The 18,886-nt window shown below is 39.7% G+C and overlaps 1 protein-coding gene across 3 annotated transcripts in view; it reads left to right on the top strand.

Moving 5' to 3' along the window:
- Positions 1-18,886, top strand: part of MPPED2 (metallophosphoesterase domain containing 2) — a 125,561-nt gene that overhangs the window by 61,981 nt on the left and 44,694 nt on the right. For all 3 annotated transcript variants that reach the window (XM_081883250.1, XM_081883252.1, XM_081883251.1), the window contains exon 4: positions 1,345-1,570. In XM_081883250.1, the coding sequence (XP_081739376.1) occupies positions 1,345-1,570 (226 nt within the window). The remainder of the gene's footprint in view (positions 1-1,344; positions 1,571-18,886) is intronic.

Genomic DNA, 18,886 nt, shown 5'->3' with positions numbered 1-18,886 from the left:
AACACTGTACCTTAAGAAACCAGTTTTAAATGCAGTGTGCGGAGGTAGTTAAAATAGTTTTACCTGGTGAATGCAACCCCTTGTCAATACGAAGTCAGCCTTGTAAAAGTACATTCGTGCCAACAAGGTTGCATACCAGCTTATTTTGTAAATTAATCAGAGAATGAACTTACCCTATTCTGACCTCTTTCAGTTTCAGGAGGTGTTGATATGAATGTGATCCATATATTCTGTAATTTGATTGCCTGCACTTTGTTCTTGTAACTAGCGCTAGAGGCATGAAAAAGGAGTGAGGCTCAATGAACAAAGCCTTCCTTCAACCCCAGCCCCCACTCCAGTTTTTAAAAGAGCTGGCTTTGGAAAGAAGTATATTGGTTGTTTGACTGTTTCTTCTTTAATAAAGAAGAAACACTTATTTTCTGTTTCCTTTACCAGAAAAAGAAATTGTGAAACTAGGAGTGTCAAGTCAGCTCTTCCTTCCAGGCCCATGCAGTATTATGAAAGCACTTAAGCATTTAGAACATGCTAAGTCCCATGAATTATTATAGGCAGAATGAAGTTCATCCATCAAGAATTATGAGGAAAATACAGTGGGTTGGTTCCAGAGCTCTGCTGGTGCTGGAGGGAGGGGGCAAAGAGACAAACTGCCAATTCCTCTTCTCCCTGAGGCCACGGCTTCTCCAGAAAAAGCAGGTCAAAGAGGGTCAGAGGACCCTTTAAACAGAAATAATAATATAGGTAAAATGTGTTTCATAGTTTCTAATAAAGTTCACAAGAGAGACGGGACTGAAATATGTTTATATTTCTTTCAGTCTTGTGGAAATGGACATACAACTAGATCCCTAGTGAGTGAAAAGAATAGAACACACACCAATCCACCCACTGGCCATGTTAATTAATCATCCTGTATGCCATTTTGTATGGCCATGGCCACAGTCTCTAGTGGGAAAACATGCAACAGAGTGGAAGATATTCCCTCTTTTACCACTCCTTAATCCTATGAAGAATTTTATGCATGTCTTCTCAGAAGTCAGTCCTATGAATAGTGGCTACTCCCAGAGAATTATGCATAGCATTGCAGCCTAAGTAAATTAGGCACATCAAGTTATCTAGAGGATCATTTATTTTTTTTTACTTTGAATACATGCATCTATACACACATACATATTCGTTTTCTTGGTATATTTTACATAAGTGATAATATATGATTGCACAGAATAGCCGTAATAGCTTTTGTTTCTCACAGGAATGCAAATATATCCATTGTGTCTTTAAGTGTGCATAAAAAAAAAATACAAAACCTGGGCACAGGTATGCTTATTAAATGCTTTTTTGTTGTTTCAGGAAATTTGCCATATGAATATAAAATAGTGATTGCTGGGAATCATGAACTGACATTTGATAAAGAATTCATGGCAGACCTTGTTAAACAGGATTACTACCGCTTTCCCTCTGTGTCCAAATTGAAACCAGAGGACTTTGACAATGTTCAGTCACTTCTGACAAACAGTATTTACTTGCAAGACTCTGAAGTAACAGTCAAAGGATTCCGAATATATGGTGCTCCTTGGTAAGTCTCAGTTTAAACTTTCTTTGCTTGTGTGTGTGATTAGTTCAGCAATATGCAAAAATTCCTACACTGACAAATTCTGTTGATTCTGCTGTAAAAGTGTTGAAAATGGTTTTCAATAGTTGTTCCTATGATCTTCTCAATATTTGCTTGTTGGCTTGCTTTCTTGTTTTTTTATAAATTATTAGAACCCCAGATTTACATGATAAATGCTAGAATAATTTGTATTTGATATGGGAAAGTTACCAAAATTTTTGTGTTTTGGTTTTAGTATTTTTAGCTGACAATTTTCAGACTTTGGATCCTAAAATTCTTGTTTTATATATCTTTAGATTGATAGTCCAAGATTTGGAGTAGTAATACACTGGTATTATGGAGAAAATGGTTGAATATTGTAAATCAGCTTAAGGCCAGCATGCTATGGTGGGATATAAAACTAAAATAAAATCAGACAAAACATGAGCAACTATAAAAACTGGGACAGTCTTGTTTTAGTGACTATAGTAAAGACTGCAGTTGTTTGACACTGACTAAATGATGTTAGAAAAGGAGCACTGTTGTTTATACCAACACTGCAAATTGTTTCTGTAAAACTACCCCAAGGCCACCTGGTTTAGTGTGATGCTTTCTGAAAGAGACTGATATTGAAGGCTATTGTATGCCTGCTTGTTCTCCCAACACTTTTGTGGGTAATTTGCTGATTAGATACTGCGTTTTTTTGAGCTCTTTGTTCCACCATCTATGTCTCTGCTGATTATAACTGAGGTCTTCCTCATTTAACTGAATGTGAACTGAAATCAAATGCTTTCTTCCTTGGGCAGAGCAGACAGTAGGAAGTTGGGGTGCCATAAGACGCAGTGCAGATCTCTGCAGAGGACAGAGTGGGGCTGTCTGTGGCTAATGGCACCATTGTATACCGAAGAAACCCAGACTAGCATTTGTCAGCGGCTCAGATATGACTTACACCATATACTGTTTGCCTTGCTATTAGCATGTTTCCATGGCCAAGTACTGTGTCTGAGCCAATTCCCTATGTCATCTCTTCCTTGCAGAAAGTATACTTATCAACTTAGTATTCTCACGTACTTATGTGTGGAGCATTTGAATAAAACAAGTTGCCTTTGCTCGTTTTCTACAGTTCTTATATTTCTTCCTCCCATCACTCATATGGATTGTCAGAACCTTTCATTGTAACTGGCTATGAGGAGGCCATCATCTAGTGATGGACCAGAAAAAAGTCATCCACTGGCCATACAACCCACGGGTGTACTAGTTGCCAACTACTCACGTACAGTGGTACCTCGGTTTATGAACTTAATCTTTTCCGGAAGCCCATTCTTAACCGAAACCATTCTTAAATAATTTGTAAACAGAATGCTTACTGCTTTCTGAGACTTGGAACCTACTTTTTAAAAACCTGTATTCGGAAGCTTTTATATTCTGCATGCATGAAAGTAACATCTTAAAGTTATAAAATCTTAAGTGACAGAAAATTGCGAAATATGTTTCCTAACCAGAGACTGTGAGCATTGAAAGTGGCCTCAGAATAACCTTCTTCTTTCAGCAGAAGCAGTTGAACTCTTAACTCTGTCTCATAATGGATTCTACCCATTCATATTTGGATTACCTAGAGCAGAACCTCTAAATGGCAGGGATTGCACTGCAGAAAGCAACCGTTTTGTGATTTTGGTGCTGTATTGACTTGCTGGAAAGTTGCTCATCACTGCATTACGGTAGTAGCTGGAGCTAGACCAGAAGTGGGGACACAATTTCATGTGTACAGAAACAGTAAAAGGATGCAGATACATATATTTAGTAACACCAGTTGAGCCTTATCTTCTATTTTCTCTATGGACTCTATTTTCTCTCACAGGATGACGGTTTCCCTTCCATGCTCTTAATTTGGGTTGAACTTCCAGGAAATTTGTGCAAAACTATTATGAATTGCAGTAAATTTATGTTCAGAGCAACTGGTGGTAGGGAAATTGAGAAGTGATTTTTAATTCATCAAGTCCTATAGGTTAAGGAGACTGGTGAGCATGTTTGGGAAATGCTTCACGCTGAGACTCTCACGGCAGCTTTCAATTCTTTTAGGTCAGTTCTAGGGCAAAAATGAGTGCCTGGCGTGCTCTGGTCCATGGGGTCACGAAGAGTCGGACACGACTAAACAACAACAAGGGCAAAAATGAAATCCAGATTTAACATCCAAACCACCTCTCTATTGCTCAAGCCGAAAAGGGAAACAATAACATGAGATGCAGAATAGCACTGGGTGGTATATCAATATATTGCCCAGGAACAGTATGAGGGGGAAGAGACCGTGATGCCAGCTTCACTTAGCGATATATCGCTAGTGAAACCATCATCGCTCTTGAGTCCCTCTGCCTCCAGCACCCAGCGCACTGAGGAAGAAACAAACCAGCTGGGAGCTGGAGACAGAGGGACTCAAGCAGCGGCAGTTTCACCAGCGATATACCTCTGGTGAAACTGCCATTGCACTCTGCCCTGTCAGAAGGAGAAACAAGCCAATACAGCTTGTTCCCCCCTTGCTGCTTTAAATGGCTTGGCTGAGGAGCGTGCTGCTGCCCTTCCCTCAGCAAAGCAGTTTTAAGGAGCCCCAGACCTGCCATCGGCTCGCAGGAGCCAGTGGCGGGATGGGGGCTCCATTAAAGTGCTCCCCCTCCCCTGCTAAGAGAGCCCAACCCTGACCCTGCTTACACAAGAGTAGGAGCACGATCGGGGCTGCAGCCTTGCTTGTCTACCGCCTGGCTAACTTTGTCTAAGAGGGTGTGCTGTGCCTTTCATCCCAGAAAGATGGAGCCCACCCACCCGATGGAAGGCAGCCAGGTGGTGTAGGGGCTCTTTGACGTTGCTGGCAGGCCCAGCGCTTGCCAGCAGCTCCTCTTCTCAAGGTGCGGATAGGGTGGCTTTGCTCCCCGTGTCTTGTGGACTTTGCCCGGATGGGTGGGCCACATCTTCTCCTGGGGTGAAAGACCCACGGATGAAAGAAGCAGCACACCTGCACAGGCTAAGGCAGTCTTATCGCACGGAACCTGACAGGCTCAGTGTGCTTGGCTGCTGCCGCCTGGTCTATCTTTGAAGAGTGGGGGGCAAGCAGGCAAGGCAGCGAAGGTGGAGGCAGCCTGGCCAAGGAACCCCAAGGTCCTTTCTGGTTGCGTGCAAGTGGCAGGGAACTTGGGGCTCACTCAGCTGGGGGGGAGGAGCCTTTCCACCCACCAAGTGAGCAGCAGGCTGAGGCCAGCTGTATTGGTTACAGCCCGCAAGGCACCGAGCTGAAAGAGCCGTAGCTCCCATCATGAAAGCTGTGGCAGTTTCACCCAGCACCTCGCTAGCTGGGGCCAATGCAACTTTTTACAACATCACCGTTTATTGTCAGCCAAACATCACGGTTTATCACCAAATTGTGATGTTTGGCGATTCACCAAGATGTTGAAAACCCTGGGATTCATTGTCTGCCTTGACACACTGAAAATGTAATATCTTTGAACTCCTCTCCAACGAACTCCTCTCCGTTTGGAGGCATGTAGCACATCTTGATGTCAGTTTTTAGCTCTGAAACAGCTGGGTGGGAGTATACGTATTGTTCAGATTGTTCAGATGGAAACAGGATCACAAGGTGGGGATCCCAGATGCCCCCCCCCCACTGAAAATAGTCTCACCACATGGTTACATGGCTTAACATTTTATGTATTAATTTTATATTAAAAAGTATTTCACCGAACACAAACATATTAAACAATACAAAATCCATTAAAATAAAACAGCAAAAAAGAAAAGAAAAAATAGAAACGAGGCAACTGCTTATTGCTAACTACTGATCCCCAACTTTGTTTGTCAGAATTAAATTCTTGACCATGAATAATATTTTTTTTTTTTAAAAAAGAAGAAATTGTACCAAACTTAAAGGCCATGATTCACCTGTTTTTATGAACAACTTGTTTACCCAGAAGTTTAATCCAGCCTGTTCTCTAGGGCATCCTCTCAGCTCAGTTAAACCCCTTATACAATCAGGGTGCTAGTGTTTACCTTTAAAGACCTAAATGACTTGGAACCAAATAAAATGAAGAATGGCTCCTCCCATAACAGTGTGCTCATGTATTAGGATTTTCGGATGAGGCCCTTCTCTTGAGTACCATCAGTTGGTGATATCCTCCCCAGGACGTTCGACTGGTGCTGACAGGCCAGTCTTTTTGGTGCCAGGTCAAAATATTTTTATTTGCCCAAGCATTTTAAACTGGCTTTATTGCCTGTCTAACATTTTAGTTTTCTAAGTTGTGACTTGCCAGTATTATTGTTAACAGCAGTGTTTCTCAAGCATCTGAAGATCTTGTGCGTGTCCAAAAGTGTGCGCAATGTAAATAAAAAATTAAGTCACACAATTAAAATACATTTAGAAATTCAAATGAAATAATTAGGGGAGCTAGGTTTGAAAGAGGCATTTTTATGTTAGCTAAACGGGGGCATGGGTTTAACATGTTGAGAAATACTGGTTAAGCGTCTTGCTTGATTGTGGAAATCACCAGGATGAAAGGAAGCTTAGAAGTATTAAAAAGAAATAAAATTGTATATGGATGGATGTGCATATGTATGGCATTCTGCAGGGAAGTTTCTTATTGAACAGACTTACGATATTATACACATGCACGGATTTCATACTGGATCAGACAAAACCTGATGCTGAGTGTGAGAGTTTATGACAGATCTTTTTTCTAAAGTTTTATTTTTTATGTGCACCTATGTTGACCTATTTACGGATATCTTGAATCTTATTGAGGAGGAGGAGGTGCAGCTGCAGTGGCTGAAAAGATTATTGGGCCCTAAAATGAGACATGCTGACAACTTCATTTGGAATTTGGGGGAGGGGTCCTCATTCACTGGTATAGTTAGTGGTTTTCATTTCATGAGAGGGATCAAACCACGAATAACAGCTGCAGCTCTTAGAGTTTTTAGCCTGTCAAGAGGTTTCTAAAGAGTAATTGCCATCAAATTGGGAAAACTGAATATAACCCATATATTTAGAAAATGTAAATTGCCAACTCAGTGCAGCTATAGCAAAGAAATATCAGTCTGTATTCATTACAGGTGATTTCTCACGGTACATCTGAAAGCTTTTTACAGACCTAAGAGAATTCAAGTAGTGCCTCCTAACTTACAATTTAATAGAATGTGTATGTGGAAAATAACTTACAAAACACAGGAGCATTCATGTGCGTTTGCAATTGGAGTGAGCAGCGGTGCATATTTATAGTCTCTAGTGTGTAGAAAAATTGAGCTTTGTCTGATGGGCCTGCTAGTATTTAAAGCCATTAGATGCAGAGTTTCATTTCTGAAAATGAAAATATAGCCCCTGACAAAAAGTAAGAATCTCTATAGAATTGATACATGGCCTGATTTTTCCCTGCCCTCTTTAAATTATGTTTAATTTTTTATTTTTAAAATTTATAAACCACCCTTCATCCAAAAATGGATTTCAGAGTGGTACACAGAAACTTTTTAAATTACAGAATATTGCAACACAAGCCAACATAGTTTGGACTAGATGACCCTCAGGGTCCCTTTGAAAGTACCATAATTTAAAATGACTGGGCAAATTAATATTTTTTCCCCTGGCAGTTATAGAATAATAAGAATACAGTTATAGAATCAAGAGGTGATAATTTAATGTGATTATGTCCATAAATGCACATACGTTATTAGTGTAAACTTGGCCCAGACATAAACATCGCTTTACGATAGACTACATGTGATTTTAAGCTGCTCATCCCCACTGTGAAGTGCTAAGGGGTTTTGTAGTGAGAAGTGATACTAGAACCTCTGACAGTGTTTAGTTGGGCTGCCTAATGTGGCAGAAGGGCTCACTAACTGTGCTGGACACGTCTCAAAGACAGGCAAGGGTGGGCAGAAGGAACTATAAGAGTATTTAATCTCCCCAAAGTGAAATACCACTTCATTGGCATATAAACACAACAAATCACAGTCAATTCAACACTCAGTCCAAACCCAGCAGAAAAGAATCAAAGAATAAAACAAGTATCGGCAATAGGAAACAAGAAATTTAGCACACCAAAATTTAACGCGCATGACTCCTCTTCCAATGTCCATATTCAATGTGTGGTCTTCCCTCAAGCATGTAATGCATGAAGGAAACTGCAGTGTCATCAAATTCTTAGTTTTTAAAACTGGACCCCCACCCAATGAAATTCTCCCACCTTCTTCAGGGGTACTTTATATTGCATACCCTACCCCAGTGACTGAAACGTGGCCAGACAAATGTTTCAGATCAGCGCCACCTAAAAGGAAGCTGCAATGAAGCAAAACCTTATGGGAGATTATTCAAAATCTTAGGCACCTCATCTGAAAAGGCCCTAGCTGAATGACCTGAGGGCCCCCAGAAGGAAAACAGCCTTCTTGTATGGGGAGGGGAAATTCTTGAGATATAGTCTGGTCCCAGGACATGTTGACTTGAGCGTGGAAAGAAATTGGTAACCAGTGTAGCTGAGTCAATAGTATCCATTGTAGCTCAGTAGTGATTAGTGAAATACAATCTTACCTTTTGGCTCTGAACAAAATCCACATTTTGAATCAGCAGAAGCTTTTGTGCTGTCTTCAGGTGCAGCTTGGGGCGGATTCAAGACTCTTCACATAAAGTACATGCAATGCGCTGCTTTGGCACACCAAACATGGTACCTTGGGGCCTGGTTGGATCCCTCTGGTGTACATTTTACTGTTCTATGGCTCTTGACAATGCAAGCACTCTTTGCTATGAGGGTTTTATATCTATATCATCTATCTATATCTATCTATCTATCTATCTATCTATCTATCTATCTATCTATCTATCTATCTATCTATCATCTATCTATCTCTATCTATCTATCTATCTATCATCTATCTATCTATCATCTATCATCTATCTATCTATATCTATCATCTATCTATCTATCATCTATCTATCTATCTATCATCTATCTATCTATCTATCTATCTATCATCTATCTATCTATCTATCATCTAATCTATCTATCATCTATCCATCTATCATCTATCTATCATCTATCTATCATCTATCTATCATCTATCTATCTATCTATCTATCTATCATCTATCTATATCTATCTATCTATCTATCTATCTATCATCTATCTATCTATATATCTATCTATCTATCTATCTATCTATCTATCTATCTATCTATCTCTATCTATCTATATCATCTATCTATCATCTATCTATCATCTATCTATCTATCTATCTATCTATCTATCTATCTATCTATCTATCTATCTATCATCTATCTATCATCTATCTATCTATCTATCATCTATCTATCTATCTATCTATCTATCTATCTATCTATCTATCTATCTACCTATCTACCTATCTATCTATCTATCTATCTATCTATCTATCTATCTAGGGATGTGGGTGGCACTGCAGTCTAAACCACTGTACCTTAGGCTTGCCGATCAGAAGGTTGGCAGTTCAAATTCCCTTGATGGGGTGAGCTCCCGCTGCTCAGTCTCAGCTCCTGCCAACCTAGCAGTTCAAAAGTACGCCAAAGTGCAAGTTGATAAATAGGTACTGCTCCACGGGAAGGTAAATGGTGTTTCCGTGTGCTGCTCTGGTTTCGGAAAAATTGTTTACGGACAAATGGCAGCTCCCTTGGCCAGTAAAGCGAGATGAGCGCCTCAACCCCAGAGTCGTTCGCGACTGGACCTAACTGCATCGGTCCTTTACTGTTACCTTTTTATCTATCTATCATCTATCTATCTATCTATCATCTATCTATCTATCTATCTATCTATCATCTATCTATCTATCTATCTCTATCTATCTATCATCTATCTATCTATCTATCATCTATCTATCTATCATCTATCTATCTATCTATCTATCTATCTATCTATCTATCTATCTATCTATCTATCTATCTATCTCTATCTATCATCTATCTATCTATCTATCTATCTATATATCTATCTATCTATCTATCTATCTATCAATCAATCATCTATCTATCTATCTATCTATCTATCTATCTATCTATCTATCATCTATCATCTATCTAGTGGAAGTATGCTGATCTTGTAACAATCCATTAAATCACTCACACTTTGTGCATGTGCTCTCTCCCTCTAATGCACATAGTGTAATCTTACCCATATATCAGAAACAACTGAAGGGCTACAAGTTCTCCATCCCTGCCTTGCAACGTGGTCTAAAATAGTTGATTTCATTCAGTCATTTGTCATAATTCTGCGTACTGTTTCTTGCCCTAGGAGCCAAGATGGAGGTTCTGCTTTTTTTCTACTGCATTTACAATTATATTTTAGTACAAATAGCCATGAAGTTGTTACTGCTTTCCATTGCTTTTTATACTTTCCCTTTACACTGTCAGTAAACCATCAGATTTTTTTTTTCCAATTATAAGTTGTGTAATGCATCATGGATTTTGCTGACAGTCTTCATGTTCTTGAAAGAGCAAGCAAATTAACAGCAGATATTGAGTTGGTAGAATTAGAAAAACCAATTGGCAACTCACATGATAGGCTTCAGATATAGTGATGGAGAGAATGGGTCTCATTTCTTTTATTTTCATAGTCTTATTTGGTAATTAACTGAGGCCTTTTAAAAAAGGAACAGAAACCACTGTGTTCAGCAATAAAGTTTTACATGCCAGTTAGTACTGGGGGAAGAAAATAATGTTGGTTCTGTGCAACTCTGTCAGGAACTCTGGCATTCTTTAGTAGAAATCAGCAGTTTAGGGGAAAAAATATTGGGAAGAATAAGGTCTTGTGTCTCAGTGTTAAACAAATACACATACACTACATAACATAACATAGTTATGTTTTAAAGGCACAGGCTCTTATTTCATTTTTCTTGGCATTTGTCCTTCAGCCGTCTCATTATAAAATTGAAGAATGTTATTCCCTCAGGTCTAAAATTACTAGGGTTTGTTGACGTTTTTTTCCTCTCTGGGAATGTCACTGACTCCTTTTAAATCTTGCTGAGATCAGTTGACTTGAAATTCAACAGTCCTTCTGTTTATTTGAAAATGAAAAGAAAATAGAAATTATAAAGATGTCTTTTTAAAAAAAGGTAATTCATCTTGATCTTGATCCAGAGTTATTTGTGCTCTCTGGTGTACACATGGACTTCCTGAGCACATGCATTGCTCCATTTCAGTTGAAGGTTCAAAGAGAGATCCATGTGTGCAAAGAAATGCGTGTCTGCATTTTCTTCTTATATTGGCAATAATGGTGTGTGTGCTGAAGCCCGTGCAAATAGCAGCATTGTATGCCTGGTGCAAACTGCCACATTGAGGTGATTGTCAGTAAGTATGGTACTCTGTGTGCTGACTTTTTTTGTTAGAGAACCATGTGTTTGGTTGGGGCTCTACCAGCAGAGAGAGTGGAAAAAATAAAAGCACTGGAATGCCTGCTTGAGATGGCCATCACAAGATGACTTGAGACAATATTTTTAAAATTGTTGCGAACAGTACTGGCATAAATACTGACTTATATAAGAAAAATATATCTGAAGGTTGGATTCTTACAACAACAGAAACCCCTATAAACTTGGTTTTCTCTGGTTTTGAATTGTTTATCCCTCTTCTTGCCTTTCTGGTGGAGTTTGGCTCTATTTCTTTTATTCCACATGTACCTGCTGAATAGATGTGGGCTGCTGTGCATTGCTCTGCACTATTGTCAGAATGCATGTCCCTGCAAAACAGGTGGTTGAGGATAGACTGGTAGGTTATGATCTATGTTCTCTCTAAAAATCACATTTTTGTCGTGGTTTTAATATACAGTGGAACCTTGGTTGTTGAACATAATCCGTTCCAGAATATCATTCAACAACCGAGGTGCAATTGCTGGTTGGCAAAATCCATCGAAAAAATGGAGAAACGCAACTCGGAAGCCATTCGACTTCCAAGGCGCATTCAGAAACGGAAGCATTCACTTCTGGGTTGTCAGCGTTCGAAAGCCGAAATGTTCGACTACTAAGTTTCCACTGTATTTAGGAAGCTATTTGGGTGGAATGTGTTGGCTATTTAACTGTTACTGCTCCTATAAACTGCAGCTACCTATCTTTTATAGGGACGTGGGTGGCGCTGTGGGCTAAACCACAGACCTTAGAGCTTGCCGATCAGAAGGTCAGTGTTTCATATCCCCGCAATGGGGTGAGCTCCCATTGCTCGGTCCCTGCTCCTGCCAACCTAGCAGTTCAAAAGCACGTCAAAGTGCAAGTAGATAAATAGGTACCACTCCGGCGGGAAGGTAAACCGTGTTTCCGTGTGCTGCTCTGGTTCGCCAGAAGTGGCTTAGTCATGCTGGCCACATGACCCAGAAGCTGTACACTGGCTCCCTCAGCCAATAAAGTGAGATGAGTGCCGCAACCCTAAAGTCATCCGTGACTGGACCTAATGGTCAAGGATCCCTTTACCTTTACCTATCTTTTAAAGTCCTATAAAGTCCAAACTAAAACTGTGGCTGGTTTAATTTCAAAAGTGTTGCCTCTGTGTCTTTCTTTTGGCTCTGTCCTGCAAAGTTATTACTATGATGCATGGGAATGTATCCACAAGCAAAATCCATTCCTAGTACCAATTATTGGGGAAGAAATTGTGTGTGTGTGTTATGCATAACCAACATATACTGGGCAGAGGAGGACGGAATACTGCATTAGTTTATTACGAGCACACCACTGGTCCTATGAGCTACATTCAGGCAGTTTATGGTGTGTCTGTGGATTTGTTGTTGGAGATGGAAGACATCCATTGCATTAAATACTCACTCTGCCTTTTATTGCCTTTTTATTACTTTATTGTATTTTACTGTACCGAGATTTGAATTCTATGGAATTTATATTGTGATACCATAAAAGCAATATATAAGAAATAAAGATACATTTTGAAAATGCACTTAAAAATAATACAGCACCAAAGTCAGCACATTATACAACAGGCAGGAAAAAATCACGTTCGCCAGGATCCTTAACATTTTTCAAGTGTTCCATGGTTCGGGACTGGTGGAGTTTGGGATCTACTGGTACAGGTGTATTCTGGTTTTTGGCAATGCTTTTGGTTGTAAAAAGCATGAAAATGCAAAAAGTATTTGCTTTGTATTTTTTACTTAAAAGTCCCAAACCTTTTTCGTGTTTTAGGATTTGACGCTTGGCAAGTGTATTTTGATTTGTCAGTTTTATAGAGAAAAGCGCAGGACTGTAGCTGCACGACTGTCTGAAACAAAAGACAAATGAAACCAGCCCTGATTTTCATACTGATTTTGAGGTTGGCATCCTAATACATACACTTAAAATGCCGGTGCTTGCAGAGTTGCAAGGCCTGCTGCATTCCTCAGAGATCACCGCATTAGCTCATTTTATGTACTGTACACTCTCCATTTGGAATGAGCAAAATAAAGCCAACTGTGATTAGGAAGTTAATTATATTTCATGCCAAATTCAAGCATCCCCTCTTAATGAGAATAACATTCTGTTTCTCAAGGTGTGAGTCAGACCTGCTTTGAGGGATCTCTCTTATTTTCTTTGTGTGTACCGCCTCCCTACAAGAAACTGGCAGCAATCCATTACTTCATTATCACTGTTAGTACTGTTAGTACTTTTCTGCGTTTCATTTCTCTCTGATTTCACTGTTTAGAACTCCCCCACCTCCCGACCCATGTGTATAATATACTAGTATGCATTTGATGAAGTTTAGCCCACAAAAGCTTCTGCTATAATAAATTTGCCACAAATCATAAAATGTCACAAATATCTCTCTCTCTCTCTCTCTCTCTCTCTCTCTCTCTCTCTCTCTCTGCTGCTGCAGTGGACTAAATTGCTACCCTTCTGGTAATCTGTATTGACGTTTCTGTTGCGATTACCAAGCTTTTAATTATCTTGCTTCCCTGAATTCCATTCTCCTCAAATTTTTATCTAACCCAAATGTCCTGCAACCAAAAATAGCCATTGAGAAAGTGGATACTGTCTGCCTTCTCTGAGAAGCCACCAACGGGAAAAGGACCCATTACACAATAGCTACCAGTTAAGACATGGAAGCTCCTGTCTCCCTTGTTCAGAGATGGTAGCCTTTCATTCCCATCATACTCCCTCTGCAGCTGCCTTTAGCTATTCTTCGTATTACCTGTTCATTGCCATTTCCAGTTTATTGATGCCTAACATAAAGACTCCCACCCAGTCTTCTACCATAGTCATATTTGGCAAAACGAAAACATTTGGCTTTTCATCTTTGTTAACCTTATTATCAGGAAGAACAGTTTTACAGTGAAAGCCTGTCTACTCAGAAGTAAGTACTGTTAAGTTCAGTGGCACTTGCTGCAGGTAAGTGCTTATAGGATTGCAGTTTTAATAACTGAAATGAAGAGCCTGGGACATGGGTAGGCAAACTAAGGCCCAGGGGCCGGATCCGGCCCAATCGCCTTCTAAATCTGGACCGCAGACTGTCTGGGAATCAGTGTGTTTTTACATGAGTAGAATGTGTGCTTTTATTTAAAATGCATCTCTGGGTTATTTGTGGGGCATAGGAATTCGTTCTTCTTTTTTTTCAAAATATAGTCTGGCCCCTGACAAGGTCTGAGGGACAGTGGACTGGACCCCTGCTGAAAAAGTTTGCTGACCCCTGGCCTAGGGGTCTGGTTTCAGAATTGTGCTTCTGTGTTACAGTAACTTATGCCATTAATCTCATTCTTCTGTTAAGACTCCCACACAGTTGGTGTCACACTTGTCACTTTCACAAATCATGTGTGGTCACTTATATCACATATGCTCATTACTGATGACTAAGGAGTAGTGGAGCTTGGAAATGCCTGCAGCAATCAGGAAATGCATTATTTTTTTTTTAGCAGGTGCCAGTTGAACAGAAATATGGCTGAAGCAAAAAGCAAACAGTCATGACATTTCACACTGTTTCCCCTTCCTTTTAAATTTGCAAAGCACAGACTGACAATCCCAAAACATATAAACTGATCATCATTTTGGAATGAAAATTAATTTAGCATGGAGTAACTTCAAGCCCTAGTTTTTGCCTCTGCTGGTGCCCCTGTGGTTTTTCACTTGTTTGTAAATGATATAAAGTCAGGGGTGAGTAGGAAGGTTTGCAAGTTTGCTGATGAAAATATAAATGCAAAATAAATAACGGGTTGCAGACAGTGTTGACAACTGCCCTGCTGTCAGGTGGTGGTTGAGAGGTGTTCTGTTGCAGACAGAAGGGAGTTCCGCACTGCGAAGCCTACAATAGGAATACATAATTCTTCAGGATGCTCTCCTTGCCAGAAAAAGGCATAGCTCTTCTCTTGGAGGCAGCCATTTGAAGTGAGTCAAACAAACTAGTATATATAATAAAGAAAATGCTGAAGTTGAATGCATTCAAAACAGGGCAAAACCATTATTTAGATGTGATTAAAAAAAACATTTTTCTTTCCGTATTCAATAAAAGGGTTTCAGTGTATTATTACACATTTATCTTGCTATCTTTTTTCTTTAACTCTAAGCTAATGAGTCAGTTCTGCTATATAGGCAAAGTCCCATGTTTCATCTCTCTGTTCTTTAATAGATTGATTATATTGTTGATAATCTCTATTTCCCTGCCGGTAACATCCTGGCAGCAGTTACCATATATGAAATAATTTCTTTGTACCTTACTACAGCACTACATAATTAGCAAAACAAAGCACAAAATAATGCCAAAAACAGAGTCTAGTGAAATTTAATATTTATCATACATGAATTATGTATAACTTGGTTTGAATTCTCCTCTCTCCATCCACTAACCAGTGAGAATTTATACATATGTGATATTATAAAATATAGCCTTTTCGGGACAGTCATCCAAAGAAGTTAATTACAACTTTGAAGCAACCCAACTTAACTGTTAGTGTACCCATTGTATGTTGCTACAAAGCAATTTTATAAAACACCACATTTTCAGAAAAATAAAATTTGCCATGGAAAAATATAGGGAGGATTCAATGTTGTGCTTTTCTGATTATTCTGTCAGTGCAAGCGTTTTGGCTTCCCAGATGGAATGATCCACCCTCTCCCTCTGCATGCTGGTTTGTTGTTTTTTTCAGGTTCTCCTGACTCACTCAAGCTAAATTCAGGAGGTGGGTCAGAGAAGGAGGAGAAGCCCCATAGCTCAAGCAGAAGTCCTTGTGTGGGCTTTAGCAGACAGGACTCATTAGCTGAATCCTGCCCACAGGGCAGACTCATTTAAATGAATAAACTAAGTTGTATACATTATCAGTGGGTCTCCTCTGAGTAGGACTAGCACTGAATTCCACCCATAGCAGTAGAAATTATTTCTTAGAAAATATTGCTAGTATGCTTACAGTGATTAACACCAGATCAGCCTTCTTCCGAAGAATTTAACTCCACAGAAACAGAACTGATAACATAGCAATATTTTATGCATATATCCTATTCATTGTGACAATTATGTATGCAGAAGAATCAAGAGAGAGCATGCAATAGTCTTGCCTTTGTTTCTTTAGACAGGAGTGGCCTTAATGATTCCTGTGATCTAGAGACATAAAAGTGAAAAAGGCTTTGTGACAAAAAATGTAATACAGGTAACTCACAACTGACATGCTTTTAGCATGTGTGATTTTCAGCTTCATGCGTTTGAAGGCTGGCTGATTGAAATCACATAAATTAAATGCACAGAAGCCAAAGAGCTTAAAAGCACTTTTGGTGTAGGGATTTCCTGCTTGGGAATAGCTTTTAAGCTGTCTTCTTTGCTTACCAGACTCTGGGAGGCTCACACAAGATCTCGTGGGAACTCAGACAGTTGCGCGAGATCTCACTAGAGCCTGTGCGAGAGCCTGCCAAAGCCCGACAAGCAAGGCAGAGAGCTTCAATGCTTTCTGACTTGCTTGAGGGGCAGGGTAAGACCTATTCATTGTGATGGCTCCAGCAGGTAAGATTGCTCACCTTGATGGCAGTTCCAAAGGGATGGTTTGAGTATATGGGTTTTTGCAGATACACCCCATCCCTGGAACATAACCCCTGAATACGATGTGAGATACTTGTGCTATGTGCATATTCAATGCAAAAAAAAAACCCCAACCAGACACAGAGTGATTGGGTGATCCTGACTATTATTAATTTGTCAACACAGAACATTTAAGTTCAGTATTATTATTCCCCACCTTTTCCCCTGACAGAACTCAAAGCAGCTCACAGATAAATATGAGAAACGCAACAATTAAACATTGATAAAATTAAAACTATACAGGGACCCCTGACCATTAGGTCCAGTCGCGGACAACTCTGGGGTTGCGGCGTTCATCTCGCTTTACTGGCCCAGGGAACCGGCGTACAGCTTCCGGGTCATGTGGCCAGCATGACTAAGCCGCTTAAACTACTTAAATTATACAAATAATTACACTAAAAGCTGCACAGCACTGGCCCTTTCATTAAAAGCAGTCAGCTCCAAGCCTGTTGGAAAAAGAAAATATTCACCTGGCTGCGGAAGGACAACAAGGAGGGAGCCAGTCTAGTTTCTCTAGGAATTCAAAAATAAGGAATTATTCACCAAGGAATAAAGTAATAATGCTCCAACAAAACTAGTGCATAATTATCCATAAAGAAGACACACACAAAGAGGAATTTAGATTTATTTGACATATGCATGATTATAGACAACACAATCTAGTTATGCATGATTATAGACAACAAAATCTAGTTAGTTTTAAGATCATATTATGAAATCAAAGAATAAAGGAAATGGAGTAGATTTTATTTTGTATTTGCATTGACAAAGCTTCTTTTGTCGTACTTTGAATAAAATCCATCTAATAGTTGCCTCAGATTGGCTTGATAGGTGAAATGCCACATGAATAGACAGGAGATGCAGTTAAATAATGGGATGGATGTGTGCATTGTACTCTCAGGAAAGCTGGTACTGGATCAAGTTTTATTTATTTAACAAGATGCAGGGTTCTGCATGCCCCAGTGTCATGTTTAATGTCATACATATGACCTGTATGAAATAATACATGGCTAAATGTCATTTGCTGTGGCTGCCATCATTAAGTAAACAATCATTAAATTCCCTCCGGATTTATTTTAGTGATCTGGAAAAAGAGTTACATACAGTATTCATTACTTTTACGGGATAAGCTGAGAGGTATGAAAGCAAAACAGACCAATTCTGCCAAAGGATCTAGTCAACAATCCTCTGTGGGGCCGGGGGCGGGAGAGACAGAGAGGGCATGCATGAAAATATGGGGAAAGTGTCACCCCTGATCAAATGAAAAACTTATAATTCTGTATGAAAAAGTTGTCAGCAGCCAGAGTCATTCTTGCCTACAGTCGGAAAGACTTTACAGAAGTAGATTTAGAGCTATGGTATTTCAAAGTATAGTAAGTTACTTTATTAGAAAAATTAAGCCCCAAAATTAGAGAAGCCCAAGGTAAAAATAAAAATTAAAATTAAACTATTGAATCTGCTTGGTTCAATTAAACTATTGAATCTGATTTCCTGTGCAGTTCATGGCCATTTTGGCTTTTGTGGTGCACATTACCGGAGCCTTCACCACCCAATGGCTGCATCTTCCACGACTCCGGGAAAGTCCTAGATGCTATTGAAGAGACAAAATGACTCTCACCTCTATTACTATCCTGGAACGTTGCTGGGTGGCAATCGAAAACAATGGACAAAGACGTTCTAAGCTACGTATCACAGTTTAAGATCATCCTGCTCCAAGAAACCTGGATGCAAAATCCTTTCGATCTACACAATTATTTTGCTTTCCACTCCTGTGCCTCAATTGGCCCCAAAGGCGGAAGACCGGCGGGAGGTCTGAGCACCTTCGTATCGATAGATCTAGGAACCTCCCCCACCCAATTGAAAATCGATAAAAAATGGATTTTGGCTGTGAAAATATTCTCTACCCACTTTAAGATCATATGCATCAATGTTTATATTCCCCCACTCATGAAACAAACTGATCTTAAAAACATCTGGAACGAACTGGAAGACTGCATTCTCCTTGTCTCAAATAAGTTTCCCTCTGCCTCCCTAATCATTGGTGGGGACTTTAATGCAAGGCTAGGTCATTCAGACGAACAACTAATCAACGAAAGTGGAATGGGTCCCCTAAATGCTAATGACGAACACTGGCCCCTATTCAGGCGTCATTCACTTGACCCAGTTACCAATTTCGCTGGTACATGTCTCTTTCTAATGGCACTTAGATTAAACCTTGTTATTTTAAACGGCCTCTCCTCGGGAGACTGTCCTGGCCAATTTACTTATTGGTCAGGCTTAAGGCA

Source organism: Podarcis melisellensis (genome assembly GCF_964234715.1).
Source record: "Podarcis melisellensis genome assembly, chromosome: 1".
Classification (NCBI taxonomy): domain Eukaryota; kingdom Metazoa; phylum Chordata; class Lepidosauria; order Squamata; family Lacertidae; genus Podarcis; species Podarcis melisellensis.
The sequence above is the reverse complement of the archived record's forward strand: the minus strand, read 5'-3'. Positions and strand labels throughout refer to the sequence as shown.